Genomic DNA, 19,982 nt, shown 5'->3' on the forward strand with positions numbered 1-19,982 from the left:
TCGCCCGTCAGCACTGACCCGCAATCTAGCATCCTTTACTCTTTCGTTACCACCCCCACTACTTTCAACATTCAACAATATAAAAAGTCTTTAGCTTCAATCAATATTTTTCATTCTTAGAAGTTTTCTTCAAGCCATCCACGGTCTTTGTCAGTCTATTTCTTTTATTGTCCAATTAGGCATCCTCAAATAAACTACTCTTTTTTTTTATTCATGACTCACACTACATATGAGCTGTTACTCGGATTGGCCTTACTTGATCCTGGGCCCCATTAATTTTTCTTCCCCCCAAAGATCAAGTTGCCTTTGCTTTTTATACTAGTGAAAGGAAACTTCAGAAAGGAAAATAGAGTTGCCTTTTTCTATTTCTTGTGGGTGCTTGAAGGTTATGAACAGGCTCTTATTCATTCATTCTCTCCCTTCTTCATTGTTCTTTCTATTTTTCTTTTTTTGATTCGTTCAGCTGCAATGAAATTTCATGTATTGATAAGAGAATTTTGTGTTGGGAAGCCCATCAGGAGCAAATGGAGAAACCAGTCAGGAAGAAAATATTGCACCAATCAATTCTGGTTTGTCCTGCTTTTTTCCATTGTTTTATTCTTTTTATTACTCTGTCTTCGTCATCTGTTTTTCATTGGGAGGATGGAGGGGTTCGTTTATGTCTCAAGCAGTGATAGTTCAAAGTATCAGTCAATTTATTTTACTAGAAACTCAATTGATACCAAAACCTCATTAGACGACTCAAAGAAGAAGATTTCTAGTTCAGATGGTCATGAAAACACTAGCAGAAAGCTAGAGAAGAATAAAGATTCTTGCTCGGGTCGATACATTTATATTCATGATCTTCCTAAGCGATTCAATGAAGATGTGCTCAAGAATTGTCAGCTGCTGACCAGGGCTACTGATAAATCCAGTATGTGTACATATATTGAAAACTCTGGTTTAGGTCCTCAGATTGAAAGTTCTGATGCTTTGGATTTATGGAAGAACAGTTGGTTTTCGACGAACCAATTCTTGCTAGAGGTTATTTTCCATAACAGAATGAAGACATACAAGTGCTTAACCAATGATTCCTCGATCGCCTCTGCTATTTTTGTGCCATACTATGCTGGTCTGGATCTTCGTCGTTATCTATGGGGATTCAATACTTCTATGAGAGATTCTTCAGGTCTTGATTTGGTTAAATGGCTTGCAGGAAAACCTGAATGGAAAAGCATGTGGGGTAAGGATCATTTCTTAATTTCAGGGAGGATTGCTCGGGATTTCAGGAGACAATCAAACAGGAAGTCTGATTGGGGTAGCAAGTTCAGGTTCCTGCCGGAGTCTGAGAACATGTCAATGTTAACAATTGAATCAGGGTCTTGGAAAAATGACTTTGCTGTACCATATCCTACATACTTCCATCCTTCAACAGATAACGAGGTTTTTCAATGGCAGGAACTAATGAGAAGACAAAACCGGCCTTACTTGTTCTCTTTTGCCGGTGCCCCAAGATCGAGACAGAAAGGTTCGATAAGGAGTGAGATTATCAGCCAATGCCAAGCTTCGAAGAAGTTATGCAATTTACTAGACTGTGATTCTGTTGGGCACAAATGTGATGATCCAGTAAATTTGATGAAGCTGTTTCAAAGCTCAATCTTTTGCTTGCAACCTTCAGGGGATTCATTGACAAGAAGGTCAACTTTTGATTCCATTTTGGCTGGTTGTATTCCAGTCTTCTTCCATCCAGGGAGTGCTTATTCACAATATGTATGGCATTTACCAAAGAACTACGCCAAGTATTCTGTGTTTATATCACCGAAGAATTTGAGACTAGGAAAAGTTAGCATCAACCAGACATTGCTTGGAGTTTCGAAGGATGAAGAATTAGCAATGAGAGAAGAGGTCATAAGATTGATTCCAAGGATTATTTATGCAAATCCCCGGTCTAGATTGGAGAGTATTGAAGATGCATTTGATTTAGCAATCAAGGGAATTCTGAAGAGAATAGAGACATTTAGGAAAGTGATCATTAGTTAAGGGGAAGTGGTCTCGGGTTAGAATTTAGAAGCTGATTTGTAGATTCCCAAAGTTTTGAACTAGTAGGTGAGGATTATTTTCATTGTAAACCCAATTGGAAATAGACGGTCAATAATATTTTTCCCAGGTATTGTCACACAATTTGCATATGTAGCAATTTACTTTGACATGCGACTGCCACCATTAGTGCTAATCTTGAGCCAGCAATGTGGAGGCAATTTTAAGTTGCAATGGTCAATTCAGGCCTAGAGGCCAGAGGAGGAAAAGGACGAACATCCTATCCAAGTCCTGATTCAAAGCAAATGCATTTTGGTGATCCAAATTACGCCCCACATCAACGTAATGGACATTGTATAGCACAATCTCAATTAGCCCTCCAAAGTTGACTTGTTTGTACAGTCCCAGAGAGACGAGAAAAATGTTAGCGGAAAGAACGAGGACGGAACCAAAACGCCAAAACTTCAATTCTGAATGCAAAATCTCTTATCCGGAGTTAGCACGTGGCAAGATTGATCCAAGGCTTCAGCTGGAATCTCTTGGTCAGGTATCAATCACGGCCCCCTCGGGCATCCAACGTTCATATAGGGACTAATTAGCAGTCTCTTTCTCTGGAGTGGAGGCCTGTCAAACAGAAAGGTATCCATTTTCTGAGGACGTCGAGGATTTTGATTCTGCGCTTAGCAGACCAAATGAGATTGATCAAAAGCCCCTCCAGAAAAAAATGTAGAACGTCTGCAACCTCCAGAAAAATCACAATGCATAAACTGCATGCAGGCTTCAGAATTTATTTGCAAAAGAAAATAACCATAAAATTTTATTTATTTTTTGATCGAGACAATACCACATACTCATCAAGAAAATGTAGTAAAAAAATAAGGTTCATGCTAACGCTTTTCAATCATAAGATGACACACTAGTTTTAAAACTTTTGACCATCAAGTACATAAGATTGTCATTTTGTTCATCGTATCGGCATAAAACCATCTTCGCTTTCGTTCAATTATACTTCCTTCATCTTGCAAATAATCTCAAGAAGGAAAAACAAAAGGAGGCAAAAGAATGCGTAATGTGTCTACTCTAATAATTTGCAGAGGAACGTGAATGCAAGTTCATCAGTAAACATTCTTCATCGTATGGTCACGCTCTTTGCAAGATTCCGAGGCTGGTCAACGTTGTATCCCCTTAGAACAGCGAGATGATATGCCAGTAACTGTAATGGAAGTATATTAACCAAAGGTTCCTCAACCTGGGGAACTTCAATTAGTCGGTGGGCTCCTCCAGGAAACACTTACGCAGCTTCCCCTTTTGAACACAATACTATTAAGCGACCTTTGCGGGCACGAAGTTGCCGAATAACTACAAAGCTAATTTTGACCAATATCAAAATTTCCTTTCATCAAATATTATGTTTGATACGGATTTTGTATTTTAACTTAATATTTCAATTTCTGAATATTTATGTGTGTTTTAAGATTATAAAAGGAAATCATTTCGATTTTTGGTTTTTATAAGATTCATTTCTTGAGGAGGTGGGCTTGGAGCGTGTGAAATTATCATGCATTCTGAATTTAATTAGGTGAAAATAATTAGAAGGAAAAATAAGAGAAGTTTGGATTAAAAATCTTGGTCTAGTTGCAGAGCTTCCCTCTGTTTGAAGCTCTGTTCCTGCTTTCCCATGCTGGGAATAAAATTTTCTTAATTTTGTTAATATTAGTAGAACTTGAATCTCAAATTTCTCAATTGAATCTCTGCCTCATCAGGCAAAAAGATTTATTTCATTAGCTATTGACTCTGCTGTATCTGGTTTCAAAAAATGAATAACCAAGGATATGCCTATCATTATGGTTTTTAACATGAACAATAAAACCAAATCATTATCCTATCTCAATTATAATATCTTAAAGCTTACATCATTGTGCAGTCAAATTTATTTTCAATTTCCGTTCCCCTAATCAATTGTTTTGGGGTTCGATTGGTCAAAGTCGTTAGGTGATTTGGGACAACATTACAACATTTTCTATGGGGTTTCGTAGCAATAGCAACAATCTCATAAAATAAAATAAATGAGGATCGTGAAAGACTGAAAGTCGAATGAAGTCTTTCACAATCGGGCAATGATCTTAATGTATAATATAAACACCATAGAGAATAGATATGCACTTCAGATGTCCAAGTTTTCCAAAAACCTTTTTCTCTAGTGCCTATTTGGTTGGCTTAATTTCCCATGGCTACCAAAGGCTTGTCCGAAGCATCTTCTTCCAGATCAAAATCGAAATATGAAGTGTTCCTAAGCTTCAGAGGTGAAGACACTCGAAAGAATTTTACCGATCATCTCTACGCAACTTTGCTAAGTGCTGGAGTGAATACCTTCAGAGACGATGATGAACTCGCAAGGGGCAAAGACATCTCCTCAGAGCTGCTCAAGGCGATCCAAGAATCAAAAGTTTCTTTGTTGGTGTTTTCAAAAGGCTATGCTTCTTCCAGGTGGTGCCTTAATGAACTTGTTAATATTATCAACTGCAAAAATACAATAGGCCAGATTGTTATTCCAATCTTCTACGATGTTGATCCATCTCATGTTCGAAATCAGACCGGAAGTTTTGCAAAAGCGTTTGCTAAGCACGAAGAACGTTTTGAAGCAGATACGGAGATGATTAAGAGCTGGAGAACAGCTCTTACAGAAGCTGCAGATTTATCTGGTTGGGACCTCCAAAACGTTGCAGACGGGTATTTATTTAATTCTTTTTAAGATAATTATCCAAAAAAAATTAAAATTTGGATGCTTGTTTTTTGAGATCTAAACACTCATTTTAGTATCCAAAGTTTGTAAATATTTTAGCTAATCATTTATTTATTTATTTATGTTGCTCCTCTAACTTAATTTACAGACATGAATCAAAGTTTATCCAAAAGATTGTGGAAGATGTCCTCAGGAAAGTAAACCGCAGTTACTTGCATGTTGCCACTCACCCAGTTGCTATAGAATCCCGCGTCAGAAGGGTGATGGAATTTTTAAGCATCGGATCGGATGAAGTTCGCATAATGGGAATCTATGGAATGGGTGGCGTAGGTAAGACCACCGTTGCCAAAGCTGTCTACAACTCTGTCTGTGATGGATTTCAATTTGATGGAAGCAGTTTCCTTTCAGATATTAAAGATAACTCTAAGCAACCTAATGGTCTTGCTAGTGTACAACGGCAACTCCTTTCTGATATCCTGAATTTGAAAAGTGTTAGTATAGATAATGTTGACAGAGGAATCAATTTGATCCAGGAGAGGCTTCGCTACCGAAGAGTATTTATTGTTCTTGATGATGTGGATGATTCAACACAACTGAACTCATTGGTTGGAGACCGGAAGTGGTTCGGTCTAGGAAGTAGGATTATTGTTACAACAAGAGATGAACGTTTGCTTACTGAATTAGAGGTGGATGAGAGCTATAAGGTAGAAGAATTGAATCCTGAGGAATCTACCCAGCTTTTCAGTTGGCATGCGTTTAGGAGGCCTAATCCCAAAGATGGTTACTTCCAACTTTCCAAGAGTGTGGTGGATCATGTTCAAGGACTTCCCCTAGCTCTTGAAGTTTTGGGGTCTTATTTGTTTAAAAGAAGCCAGCTTGAATGGGAAAATGTGGTTGAAAAATTACGACAAATACCTCATGACCGAATTCAAAAGAAGCTTAGGATAAGTTTTGATGGACTAGATGATCAAATGAAGGCTATATTCCTTGATATTGCATGCTTCTTTATTGGGATGGACAAAGAATATGTCATGAAAATACTAGATGGCTGTGGCTTCTTTCCAGAAATCGGTGTTAGTGTTCTCTTGGAGAGGTCCCTCATAACAATCGACCAACATGATCATAAGCTAAAAATGCATGACCTACTTCGAGACATGGGAAGAGAGATTGTCCGTGAAGTATCACCATATCTTATCGGAAAACGCAGCAGGCTGTGGCTTCATCAGGACGTAGTAAACGTACTACAAACACACATGGTAAAAGTTCACTAAAAACATCCTTAGATGCATCCATGGTTTATCATATGTCTACTATATGCATAATACACATGCCTTAATTCTTATGAGTGATTATACCTTTAACGTTGAGTGTGTAGAGACACATATGTGACATTTGAAATTACATGGAAAAATTTGCTATGCTTTTCAAATTTTGGGAACTGAGAGTGTATACTCGATAAATACATAAGTATATATATTGTGTTGGATTAATTAATAGTATTTTTGTTGTTTTTAGGGAACTAAAGCAGTGGAAGGTCTTAGCCTAGATGTATCAGCCAGATCAGAAGATGTCATCGTGAGCACTGAAGCATTTGCAAAGATGACCTTTTTAAGATTGCTGAAAATCAATTCCGTACGTTTCACCAGTGGGTGCTATGAAAAATTTTCCAAAGAATTAAGATGGCTTTGTTGGCATGCATGTCCTCTACAAGTTTTACCGCCCAATCTTCATCTGGACAATCTAGTTGTTCTCGACTTGAGGTTTAGTAATTTCAACAAAGTTTGGAAGGAGACAAAAGTAATTAAAAGCACTTTGCAACACCAATGACTTTTGTCTTTCTTTTCATTTCGATATTAATTGCCTATTATTGCTAACTTGTTCTTATTCTCTTTTTCTTGTTGCAACAGTTTCTCCACAAGCTGAAAATACTAGATCTCAGCTATTCACTCTACCTTGCGGAGACACCCGACTTTGCTAGACTCCCAAGTCTGGAAACACTTCAACTTGAAGGTTGCAGAAGTTTAATTAAGGTTCATCAATCCATTGGGAGTCTGGAAAGACTTGTGTGCTTGAATTTGGCAGCGTGCAAAAACATTAGGGAACTTCCAGACAGCGTTTGCAACTTAAGATCTCTTGAGACCCTAAATCTCAGTGGTTGCTCCAAACTTTGCAGTTTTCCAGAGCATTTGGGAAAGTTGGAAGCTTTGAAAAATCTTTCTGCGAATGGATCTGCTATTACTTAGTTACCTATTTCCTTCGGACTTTTGAGGAACCTTGAAGATCTATCATTAGCTGGACGTAGAGAAGAACTGCCATCTAAATCTTTCTTCTCATTCTTTTCATCATGGGTTTCACCAAAAAGTGCGGGTTCTTCCACTTTCTTACCAGCGACGTTTTCTCATTTAAGCTCATTAACAAGGCTTAATCTTCGTAACCGAAACTTGTGTAACAAGGACATTTCCATTGATTTTGGGAGTTTCCCATTACTTAAAGTTTTGAATTTAAACGGAAACAAGTTCTGTAGCCTGCCAGTTGGAATCAGCAATCATTCTAGCTTAACGAGACTGCATTTGAGTGACTGCAAAAACCTTCAATCAATTCCAGAGCTTCCTCCAGAATTACGTCAGTTTGAAGCAAAGCGGTGCACATCGATCGTTGAATACCCAAAGCTATCAAACACACCTAGAAAACTTTCCCAATTCATAATAACTAACTGTAGCAACAGAATTGACATTGAGGAGTGGGATCTTCCTCAATTCTCACTTCCCCGGTGGTACTTCCACTGGACAGATTCAAGGGTCTCTCTCTCCCTCTCTCTCTCTCTTTATGTTAATGATCATATATAACGAAATTAATTTCATTGAAACAGGTGATTTTTAAGTCCAAGAAAAAGTATTTGGAAGCTTGCGTCCCTGCTCGAGAGGTGCCAGATTGGTGCGACTACAAAGCAACGGGATCCTCATCAGTGTTGTTTTGTATGCCTTCACTTGCATCAGGTGAAAGACGAGGTATGATTTTGTGGGTTGTCTGCGGGATCAATGAAGAATATTACTATAATGGAAGCAGCACTTCTGCTGCCTTTACTATATTATTTAGAAATAAAACAAAGGGCTGTGAGGCTTTTGATGAGCCAGTGCCCGAATATGACGGGGGGATTGATGAAGATCATGCATGGGTAGCTTATCTGCGATACTTCATTTTTGAGGATATAAACGCGGATGAAGGAGATGAAATTGAAGTTTCATTTGAGGCGCAAGGTAGATGTCTTGTCAAGAAATGGGGTATCCATCTTCCAATTGATCGAGTTGACGGCATCTGCTGAAAAGCTCTATTCCGCTAGGTTAGGTAGAGCTTTCTTTTTGATTCAATAAAAAAAACAAAAGAAAAGAAAGGAAGAGATTAGTAGGAAGCTTGTAATGGTTCGGAGACCTTTCCCATTTATGCCATTTTCTTTCAATTGAGAGAGTCGGGTCTTTTGATTAGTTTAATAGAATATTAGTGTTCAAAAATCAAAAATTCGTTTCTTTCATCTATATTATTATATATAAAGTTGTTGATTAACTTTGGTATCAACAATGAAGTTACAGTAATTCAATTAGGGAATTTAATATATTAATATATCTTTTCCAAAAAAAAATTCGTGGCACTTTAATTTATTTAAATATTTAATTAAACATAATGATTTAATAATTGAGCAAGTCGTATAAAATTATTGACAAAGCAATCAGAAAAGAATAATACAATAGAATATGGAAGCTGAAGGGAGGATTAGATTAGGAATATAAACGAAAGATAAAAATTGTTACTTTCCATGTTAAGGACAATTTCTATCCTTGTCCTTTAAAACACTATTTTAAATTTCACACAATTTTCTACTTTAGCACGTATTTAATGATATGATTATTTTTTAAAATTGTTTTACATAAATCCATTTAACTCAAAACTTAAATGATTATCTAATTACATATCAACACTTTATACCTAATTATTAGTTAATTAATTATACTAACTCAATGATTTATATAATTAATTAACATTTTCGTTTTCTTTCTTTCTATTAGAGGATGTTATTCTAATCAGGAGCGAAAGTAGCTAACTTTTGTTCGGAAGGCCAAAGACGAAGAAGAATAAAGTTTAAATATTTTTAACATTAATATGTTAAACTTAACTAATAAGCAAAAGATTCATAATATATAATAATTTTATATAACATAAAAATAAAAATAAAACTAGAAAAAAATTATAATAAATGTTTAAGGAAGTAGTGCTCGACATTTGAAAAATGAAATGTGTTTCAGTAGTGAGTTATAAAGAAGAGAGTAAAATAAAAATAAAAGGACAATGCTTACTAGCTCTTATTTCATAACACGTGCAACCCATCAAAACTCGTATTTATGCATTATGTTGCTGGTTGAAAATTGATAAAAATTCTCTATACTAGTCAATAAATCAAGACCAGATAAATGAATTGATTTTCCTTTCGATATTGATGTATAGTTAGAGTGAAGTCTATCTAGTAAGAACGACAACCAATGCTTGCTGAGATTTTTTATAAATCAGAGAACTTAATCTGAAGATTGTGCAAGAGTCATGTGTTTTAAAAAGAAATGGCTCTAAACTTTGGTTGTTCCTGTTGGTAGACTATTAGGTTTTAGATGTGTTTTGTTTCATTACACGCAACTTATTTCATATTAAGGACATGTTCTATATGTTTTTGTTGCAATACTACCAAAATGAGGTAGCTTTTATACACATCTATTAAGTAATGAAATTTCATCGAATGCTTTTTAAAAAATAAAAAGATAAAAAAGAAGAGAAAGAGAAAAAAAAAGAGAGAGAAAGAAGTGTAGGGAAATCTAAGAATTAGGATAAAATTGAGTAAGATTTATGGTGTCATATATTTTATTATTTTAATATTTTATTATTTTATTATTTATATTAATTATTAAATAACAAAATACTTTGAAAATAATTAAAATATATATAATATTTATTTGGGGGCCATAGTCCTAATAAATATACTATCTTTCACTCTTAATTAAAATATATATAATGAATAAAATATTTTAAAATTTTGCCCCCCCCCCACCATTACTTAACTAACCTCCGCCCCTGATTCTAATCATTTTTTTATCAATTCACTCTCACACTTTTCTTTTTCAAAACAATAATATATTTTTACACTTTCTTCTTGTTTTCAATAATATACCGGAGTCTTTTTACATGTGACATTAATAAATACAATGTAATTAATTAATATTAAATTATTAATTAACATCACCATATATATATATATATTTCATTTCAATTTTAATTTAAACCTATGAGTTTAAACACCATATACTCAATTAATTAATATTAAATCATCGCACTAGTTTAATTAATTTAAACACCATATATTTCATTTCAGGTTAAAAAAACCAAAACAGTTTCCAAAACAGAAAAAGGCGCTTGTCTTTCTATAGGGTATTTGATTGCCTTGCCATGGCTGCCAAGTGCTTCATAAATGGAAGCATCTCATTCTAGCTCTAGATGGAACCATGACGTCTTTCTTTGTTTCAGAGGTGAACATACTCCTAACAACTTCATACACCATATATCTCTACACAGCTGTGATAAGATCCCGAGTGCATACCTTCAAAGACGACAATGAACCTCCCAGTGGGACAGACATCTCCTTGGTTTTGTAATTAATATATTTTGAAGAATTAGGCAACTGTTGAAGATCAAAAGGTAGTGGAAACTGCCTCGTTTTTGGCATATGTGGAAACTAATATTATACTTGTGTATATATGGCAACTAATGTCACACTTGTATATATTAGGAAACTAATATCATATTTGTGTTTATGTAAAAACTAATACGATATGTGTGTATATTTGGAAACTAATATATTGTGTGTAGACCTGGCAATTCGTGTTAACATGTCGTAAACGTGTCAGACACGATTTGACACGAAACACGTTAAATTAAATACAAACACGATACGTTTAACATTTTTCTTAAATTTAAAACACATACACGTACACGTTTAATACACGTGTAACACGACACGACACGACACGATTAACACGTTTATTAAACATGTTAATATACGACACGACACCATTAATAACACGATTAAATAAAAATATTTACAATTAAATATAATTTTATTATTTAAATTTAAAATCTATAATTATAAAAATAATTATAATAAAATAAAAATAATAATAACATTAAATAATCACTAAAAGTTAAAAATTATGATTGACCATGTATAATTACATTATACCTTTTATAAAATTAAAAAAATTTATTAAAATAATTATTTAAAATTATTTATATAAAGTTAAAATAGTTTTTAACTATTAATTTTTAATAGGTTAATAAATGTGTCATGTATACACGTTTAAACACGATAATACGATTAAGTAAATGTGTTTTAAACGTCTGACACGTTAAGACATGAAAATTTTCGTGTTTTAACGTGTCAGACACTATTAGACACGAAACACGTTAAGACTAAATTCAAAACCTGTTTAACTCATGTCTTCTCGTGTCGTGTTAACGTATCGTATTCAAAATTATCAAGTATAATTGTGTGTGTATATTCAGAAACGAATATGATATGTGAATATTTGGAAACTAATATGATACATGTGTATATTTGGAAACTAATATATTATATGTGTATGTTCTGACACTGATATACACAGGTGTATATTCGGAAACTAATGTCATACATGTGTACATTTGAAATTGATATCAAACGTGTGTATATTCAGAAACTAATATCATACCAGTGAATATGTGGAAACTAATATAATACTTGTGTATATTCAAAAACTAATATTATACCTGTGTTTATGTGGAAACTAATATAAGACTTATGTATTCAAGATCTTGTAAGAACCTTGAATTATGTATGCTTTATTTTTTTTTTAAATTGAAATGAGTATTTTTCTAAATTAATGTAGATTTTAAGTTAAGTAAAAAAATTAAAAAACAATTAACGTGAATTTTAAAAAACTAATAAAAATCAAATTGAGTGTAAATATTATCAAGGAAGCGAAGCGTCTTTTGTCCAAATCGGACGTGGCATTACAACTTAAACCACAACAAAACGCTTGCAAATTCTCGTTTTGGCAAATTGACGCTTCCGCTGTTGACCCCCTTTCCAGCTCTCCGTAAACTCTTCCCCTACCAAACAAAAGAACCACAGACCAAAATGGACCCAACCGCACCCTCCGCATCCGGTGGTGGCGGCGGCGGCGGAGGCCCTGCACCTTTCCTTCTAAAGACATACGACATGGTGGACGACTCATCGACCGATGATATTGTGTCTTGGAGTTCCAACAAAAAGAGCTTTGTCGTTTGGAACCCTCCTGAATTTGCCCGCCTTTTGCTTCCCACCTATTTCAAGCACAATAACTTCTCCAGCTTCATCAGGCAGCTTAATACCTATGTGGGTTTCTTTTCTTTTTTTTCTTTTTTCTTTCCTTTTCCAAAGCTTTTCTTTCTGGGTTTTGCTTATTAATTTATTGTGGGTTTTCATTGAATTCTTTCATAATTAGGGAAAATTATGGGCTTTATTTAGCGTTTAACTTGCATTTCGTTATGGGTTTTCATTTTTAACTGTGACGATTTGATGATAGCAAACATATGGGAGTGAATTAGTTAGTATATTTTTGTTCCATAGAAAACGGAATTTTGTCCATTTTTTTTGTTTTATCAACCTAGGCTTAAAGCCGGCACGAAATTTAAGGTCAACTAAAGTCTTCTGTTTGATAAGGTAAATTCTATAAGAGTTGGGGTGGTTTCTTAGTCAATGAACTATAGAAGTAAATCAATCTTGTAAAGAAAACGTTGGGGATTGTAATAAGTCTTTTCTAAAATGGAATTCAAGTATCTTCTGATAATTGTTTCAGATTTTTATTTGTCTTATGCATTTCTCTTGAAAAGAATACAAACTTTTTTGTGACTCTCAGCTAACATATTCCTATCTTTTGCATCTTTTTTAATGAGTAAAATTGATCCTTCTCTAAGGTATAAGAGGAATAAAAAAGATTTTTATTAGCTATAGTTTGCTTGCTGTTAGATATATGAGGGTTGGAGTGACAAAGCATGATCTGAGTGCATATGAATGTAATTTGGTGACAGGGATTCCGTAAGATTGATCCTGAAAGGTGGGAATTTGCTAATGAAGATTTTGTGAAAGATCAAAAGCATCTTCTTAAGAATATCCACCGTAGAAAACCTATTCACAGCCATAGTCATCCTCAGGGTTCTTTGATAGATCCGGAAAGAGCTGGATTTGAAGAAGAAATAGAAAAGCTTTCACGTGAGAAAGCTGCACTTGAGGCTAATGTCTTGAGGTTTAGACAAGAGCGATCAGCTGCGAAGCATCAGTTGGAAGAACTGGCACAGCGAGCTGATCAAATGGAGCGGAGGCAGGACACTTTGTTTAACTTCTTAGAAAAGGCTGCTCAAGACCCTATTTTTGTTGAACATCTTGTTCGTAAGATTGAATCTATGGATGTCACAGCATATAACAAGAAAAGGCGACTGCCTCAAGTTGATCAGATCAAGCCAGTTGGAGAAAATAGTCTTTTGGACAATAACAGTAGTTCTAGATCTGAGTTTGGAAATATTTTCCACCAAGATTTCTCAAACAAGCTAAGACTAGAATTATCACCAGCTGTGTCAGATATCAACTTGGTTTCTCATAGCACACAAAGTTCCAATGAAGATGGTGTTAGTCCACAGAGAAGGATATCTGAAGGAGAACCAAAAGATGCACAAACCAGACCTGAGGGCCTTTTATTTACACCGGAAACATTAGACCTTTCGGATACAGGGACATCTTTTACATTCAAAATGGATTCATCTTTCACTCAAAGAGTACCAATGAATGAAAGCCCACCAGTGCATAGCTTGCAACAGAGATTAAATTCCAATGAAGAACCCGATAGTCATATTTCCTGCCAATTAAATCTAACTCTGGCATCCTCTTCTTTGCAAGTTAATAGAAGTCCTAGCTTAACTAGGATGTCCCAACAAGGTCAGGAAACTGGAAAAGGCCCCGAGTCAAGGTCTAATGCCAACACTAAAGACTCTGATACTAGAGCTTTTGAGAACAACAGAAACATGGTTGATGACGAAGCAGCATTATCTTCACCAATAGAAGCCCCTAATATAAATCAAGAGCCTGCAGCTCCTCCAGTTAGGGTAAATGATATATTCTGGGAACAGTTCCTCACTGAAAGACCTGGTTCCTCAGAAAATGAAGAGGCAAGTTCTAGTTACCGGGCAAACCCATACGAAGAGCAAGAAGACAAACGGTCAGGCTATGGACTACTGAGGAATGCTAAGAACATGGAGCAACTTAGTCTTTGAGCAGCAAAGTTGCCATAAATCCAGTGAATGGTCTATATGTAAAGGTTTCTCACTCTGTTTCTTGCTTTTGATACTTGTAGTTGATATACATATATATATGGCATAATTTTATCTGTAAACGTCTATAATTGGGTTGAATTTAATAATGCTGAATTCCAACTGTTTGGTTGCTGCATATTGCTCAACATAAGTGCTAGAATTGGAGAGATAACAACCATGTAGCATTATTAAAATTGAATTTTATAGTTGTGTGGCCTAGTTTTCAAGGCTTCAGTAACTAAACAACAGACAATTACCTTGAGAAACTGAAGTAATCTACTTTTTCTTTTTCCTGTATCTAAACTCAAGTCTCTGCCTAGTGGTATTTTTCATAATTTTCTTAAGATCTCAGCACCTAGAACTTTTAGTTTTGACAAACTGATGCTGAATCGATGTGTCTGCCTTAAAGATGTTTATCTGATGATTCATCTCATCCATTTTGTTGGTGTTGTTTTTCGCTGCATCAATCTTTAGGGTATCATTTCATTTTGCTTCTTTTTGACCAGTTGATTTACAGATTATTCCTTAGTTCATGCAGGGAATCTTATGCATGACCTACACCTTTTGGGAAACTTGGATTCATCAGAAACATACATTAGCATAGTACAGTGGTATTGTGATTGGTAAAATCAAAGACGCTTTTGATATCCGTTGGATTTAGAGTGAAAAAAGGTCTACTGAGTCGGTCTAACATTACTTCATCTACCAAGGTCTCCCGCACGATTATGGATGATAAGAATGAATATACATACCATACGGTGGATGGGGCTTACTAGTAGATACATAGAATTGGATCTTGTGAGAAGAATGATTTAACAGCTTAAGTGCACAAATATGCTTTTGATCTTCTATGGCATTGGGAAAATGTTCAAATTAGGTGAAGAGTCCTGCTTCGGTCAATAAGCACTAAAAGGAAAATCTCATTCCCTTTGATTTTGATCCTCTCATGTCAGCAATGCTAGGAAATAATTCTTAGCATGACTGTGAATGGTTTCTTCAAGAAATGAAGGCCTTAGTGCCCATCTCAAGAAGCAAAAGATCTCAACTTAGTAAAACATCAAATCTGAGATCCCCATTTTCTTTCCTGTTCTTGAAACAATCAACAGTCAGTACCTCTCACATACCTAAGAGAAACTACCAGTGGTTATGATTTAACGTTCAAAGGGTTTTTATGCTATAAAAACATGATCGCTAATAGAGGATTGGTTTCAATAAACTTCCATTTGTGAAAGGAGATAGCCAGATAACCCCAAAATCCTGGGATTTCTTTTCTTGATCATTTTGGGGCTTCTAAAGAGACTTCCAGCAGCTCTCAATCCTGATTAATTTCCACTTTATCACGTCTTCCATTCACACCTAAGCTCGAATCCAGTCAGGCCAGCTGGTGATGAGTCTCCCAATTATTAAGTGTTTTGTTCTGTTCTGTTATTTGTCGAGTGAAACAATAAAGTGTAAAGTGGGAAAAAGAATGATTTAGTACAGTTTCCATGAAAAATTGTGAGGAAAAACAATTATGACATAATAAGGCCTAGTAAAATTACAATGCTGGGCAAACAAGAACCAGTACGCTCATTGCTGAGAGTAAAACGAATAACAGACAAGAAGACCAGTTACAGATACTTACTATTCTAATGTGGATTGCCTGTCAGCTAGGAGCTGGCGCTATTGGAACAAAAGATTTTGCCTAATTAATGCATAGCACTCTCAAATTTAGGCTTTGCTACAGAAGAGATCTATTCAATACAGCTCAAAATGTTTAGCTTAGTATGAATTCAAGCGCCGCAATGAATCGAGTGTGCCTTGACTTGCAAATCAGGATTGACAGACCTTAGTGAAAGAATGTCAACTAGGAGGTGCAACAAGAGACACAATTATTGCATAGAACACATCTTGGTTTCTGCTTCCCACCCGGATCTGTTCGGTGAAATCCACAGCTGGAAACGCTAAATGGGTTGCTATGATAACTATCCCACCGCCTACTAATGGTGCTAAACATGGTGGATGTTTTTCCCTTTCTTCATTGATGGGGTTTCCCCTTTGTTAAAGAGCACCTCCGGTTTTATTCTAGAGTCCAAAAACATGTAACCTTTACCTAGTTGAATCCTATTTCCTTCCTCTCTTTTTGTGCAGAACAGATGGATCACATCACCTTTCTCTGGTGATTGTTCTCAAGTATATGTAGAGATTTAGCACACAAGGAATGATGAGTTTCTTGTATTAGTTGTCATTTTCTTAGTTAATTGAAGTGGTGATCAGTGCATCCTGTTTCTGGTTGTCTTTATAGCAGTGGGTCGGTGAGGTTCCCATGGAATTAAGGTGGCAGTTGCTGCCTCAATGGGAGGTATCTTTCCTTTTATGAGCCCCACCTTCCATTGCTGATATTAACAGAGGGGTTGCCCATAGGAACCGGAAGGATATTTCAGATTGTAATATATATATAAGATAAATACATGTAATTTGAGGTCTTTCTGATTTTTTATTGGATGCCTTGTAGTTTGTTGCCAAATGCAAATCAATATTGAAATGTTCTGTGATTGGAGGCTTAACAGTTGCTAGCAACAACTTTGTAAACATAAAAATACATGTGCTTATGGTTAAATTGAATGGATTCCTTCATTCATTTGGTTCATTTATGAGAGGGTTTGCATAGGCATAGGCATAGGCATAGGCATGGCAAAGTATTTTTGATGCTGCAGTTAAAACAAGGGAAAACGCCAAAAGTAAAGACTCCAATGTCATCAATAATGATATCTTCACGAGAGCAATGAAGCCAAAATTGTCTTCACGAGCCCTAGTGCCAAAAAGATAGCCTTAACATATCATCAAAGAAAGCTTGTGTCTTCTAGTTAACTGCTCCTATTCTCCTTGAATCAGGTCACTGCAATTTCTCACCTTGAATCTTACAAGTATTTTCTCTTTAGAAAACTCTTTCACAAATTTGGACACAGAGAGAGAGAAGAGTTTTACATCTTATTAGAGGTATGTCGCCTTTATTAACAATGTTAAACAGTCCAAATGCTTAGAGTCCCAAGTGTGTCTTATTACAGAGAAAATGAAAACTTACCCTTCAAAATTTGACAAAATTTCATGCCAAATGTGTGGTTATATCCACACATCTGGGTCTCAAAGTAATACCTCATGGCAGAGAAATGTTATCATAGTTGTACTATTCACATAACGTTAATAGTAGTACTATTAACATAGTAGTACAATGCTAACTTAAATGTTGTCATGCTCCATATTTGTGATCATTAACTATGGCCATTCCTTTTTTTTTTTTACAAACATGAGAAATTGATGAAATTATTGAATAACAATTATTCATCTTAGATTTAGTAATTTCTATTCTTTTTAAAAATTAAGATTTAAAGTTCAAATCTCTTTTACTCGTTTGAAATTTATCAAATATATATAAAAAAATAGTTAAATTCGTGAATTGTTGTCTTAAATCTTTACATCTTAAAAAATAAAAAATATTGATCCTCGATGATTTGAGAGAACACCTACCGGAGAGTCTGAAAAGAGTACTAAAATGGGAAATGTTGATAAAGTCACAGGTATGGTACATGGATAACACACTTCTTATTCTTAATATATATGTTTGACCCAAAAATGTAATGACTTAATTCATTCAAAAGTTTGTATAAGATTTCATTTTAGCTTATGTTTCATTGACAAAAGGGTTAAAGAAAACATCCAAAAGAAAGAAATAAAGAATGGGGTGCTACCTTCTGATTTGCATTCAACTTTTTAAATACACATGCATTAAATTTTACCAACACCACTTCAATTCCATGTTGAATATTTCAAAATAAGAGTGTGGCACATGATTACATCCACTAAAAGGCAAAATTGTGCTATGGAAGATGAACAAGGTATACATATATACATACATACAATATATTTGTGGAAGAAAATCAATTTGATTTGAACAGAATGCAACGATTAATTCCTCTTTACAAGGCAAAAGCAAGTATGGAAAATTAATACCCAAAGTGGGCAGGGCAAGCAGATGAAATGACCTACTCCCACTAACGCCATTCTCAGCCTCACCCTTAAGATTACACAATCAAAACATGTCAAATTAACTCTCATTTCACGACAAGGATGCCAAACTATTCCTCTTTCATTTCTCTATCATTACCATGCTTTCCTACAAATTTAAATCGTGCAAGTTGTCTGGATCGCAACTTTTGACTCTCTCTACTAATTTAGTTAAGCAGACAAACGACTAGTCCTTGAAGGGGTTGAACTCATATAGGAAATAAAGCATCAAAATACTCGATTTATACATGTTAAATACCATTTGATTGATAATCCAAAATTCTTAAGTTAACACTAGATTTTTAGATCCTTTACTTACACGTTTTCTTTGTGATTTTTATTTCTCAATGTAGATAATCATACCCTTATGTAAAAACATGATTAATAGATAATTTGATGGTCGTAAATAGATCCCATCCTTTTGGTTCCCAGCAACTTTGTGTTTTGTTTGTTTCTGTTCTCATATATTCTTTATCAGAAAATGATGATGATCACTTCCACAGGAACATGTAAAGCTCAAAACAGATTCCCTTTTCATGAAAAGCAGACATAAATAGCCAGGTTATGTAAAACTAGCTTTGCAGTGAAGTTTCCATGGCGGCGGGTCGTCCTCATCGTAGAAGTACAAATACCAAGTGAAGTAGCTAACTAGGGGAGACTGATTTTTGCTTCATCGAAACGTTACAATCCCATTGTTGTAACTACTGTATCATTTCCAATCCTAGGTGCAATAGGCCAAGCACCCCAAAATTAAAGGTGCTGGCTTAATTGAATTGACCACTCAATCATCACAATTCGTAATCCATATTCAAATAAATTACTAGCACACATTTTTATTTAAGAACAGTTTTTTTTTTTCTCATTATCATCTGATATTCTACTGCTTTTTTCCTTCTACAGAAAAAGGGCAAAAAGTCCCACTTTTGAGTCTTGAGTGTATCTCCAAGCAAAGTGGGATAATTTAGTTGGTGACATAAATATATGGAGGCTTGATACTGTTTCCATGTCTCGCCCCACATCCATCACCTCTCCAGCGACTCAAAAAGTCTTGCTTTCAGTCCACATGAAAGAGCTCAAACAGACCAACAAAACTCCAAACTAACTGAGAAAACCCAAACCAAAACCAAAAAATGCCCATACTCAGACCACTCATCACCATCCTCTCTCTATCCTTTCTTTTCCTCCAAACTTGTGACGCTGTCTCAATTTTAGACCTCAACAATGCACTGAAAAACAGTGAAGTTGATGTCATGGTGCCAAGGGTTTGCAACAACAAGCTTGAAGATTGCTTAGAAGAGCAAGAAATGGAGTCAGAGAGCAACAGGAGAGTGCTGGTTATGCAGAGAAGGTACATTAGCTATGAGACACTGAGGAGGGACATGGTCCCATGTGCAAAGCCTGGTGCTTCTTACTATGATTGTAATGCTGGTCAGGCAAATCCTTATAACAGGGGTTGTGAGGTTATTACAAGATGTGCTAGAGGTATCAAAGATATCAAAACCTGAAAACCCAATTGTTGAAGTTAAGACTGCGGCAGCTGCTTTTTGCAATTGGTAATGTCTTGTAGTGGGTTTCTGAGATTTTTGGTGTCTTTCTGGGTCTCTTTTTTTTTTTTTTAAATGTTTCTGTGTTATGATTGTATATTAAAGATTCTCACTTTTAATTTTCTATATAAATGCATGTTTAGCTTGAATTTTGAGAAGATCTGGGGCTTCCTTGTTAGAGTAATTGAAAAAAAATTACTTGATGCTTGTTGGGGAAA

The 19,982-nt window shown here is 35.2% G+C and overlaps 4 protein-coding genes across 4 annotated transcripts; all 4 read left to right on the top strand.

Moving 5' to 3' along the window:
• The first annotated feature begins 322 nt into the window (after positions 1–322).
• Positions 323–2,160, top strand: LOC18602637 (putative xyloglucan galactosyltransferase GT15). The gene has a single exon (XM_007034149.3). The coding sequence runs from the start codon at positions 469–471 to the stop codon at positions 2,017–2,019; it is 1,551 nt and encodes a 516-aa protein (XP_007034211.2). The 5' UTR covers positions 323–468; the 3' UTR covers positions 2,020–2,160.
• A 1,900-nt stretch (positions 2,161–4,060) lies between these two features.
• Positions 4,061–8,220, top strand: LOC18602638 (Disease resistance protein (TIR-NBS-LRR class) family). Its single transcript, XM_018118621.2, is given in 5 exon segments — positions 4,061–4,746; positions 4,908–6,015; positions 6,275–6,556; positions 6,667–7,557; positions 7,629–8,220. Coding segments are annotated over 5 exon segments (3,237 nt in total). The 5' UTR covers positions 4,061–4,243; the 3' UTR covers positions 8,082–8,220.
• A 3,642-nt stretch (positions 8,221–11,862) lies between these two features.
• On the top strand, positions 11,863–14,312 carry AT-HSFA5 (winged-helix DNA-binding transcription factor family protein). Its single transcript, XM_018120361.2, has 2 exons — positions 11,863–12,206; positions 12,902–14,312. Exons 1-2 carry the CDS (start codon positions 11,970–11,972, stop codon positions 14,135–14,137), a joined length of 1,473 nt encoding a protein of 490 aa, XP_017975850.1. The 5' UTR covers positions 11,863–11,969; the 3' UTR covers positions 14,138–14,312.
• A 4,761-nt stretch (positions 14,313–19,073) lies between these two features.
• LOC108660419 (protein RALF-like 24) lies at positions 19,074–19,982 on the top strand. The gene has a single exon (XM_018118617.2). The coding sequence runs from the start codon at positions 19,351–19,353 to the stop codon at positions 19,723–19,725; it is 375 nt and encodes a 124-aa protein (XP_017974106.1). The 5' UTR covers positions 19,074–19,350; the 3' UTR covers positions 19,726–19,982.

The sequence above is a fragment of the Theobroma cacao genome, chromosome 4 (assembly GCF_053813885.1).
Source record: "Theobroma cacao isolate CCN51 chromosome 4, ASM5381388v1, whole genome shotgun sequence".
In the NCBI taxonomy this organism is placed as follows: Eukaryota; Viridiplantae; Streptophyta; class Magnoliopsida; order Malvales; family Malvaceae; genus Theobroma; species Theobroma cacao.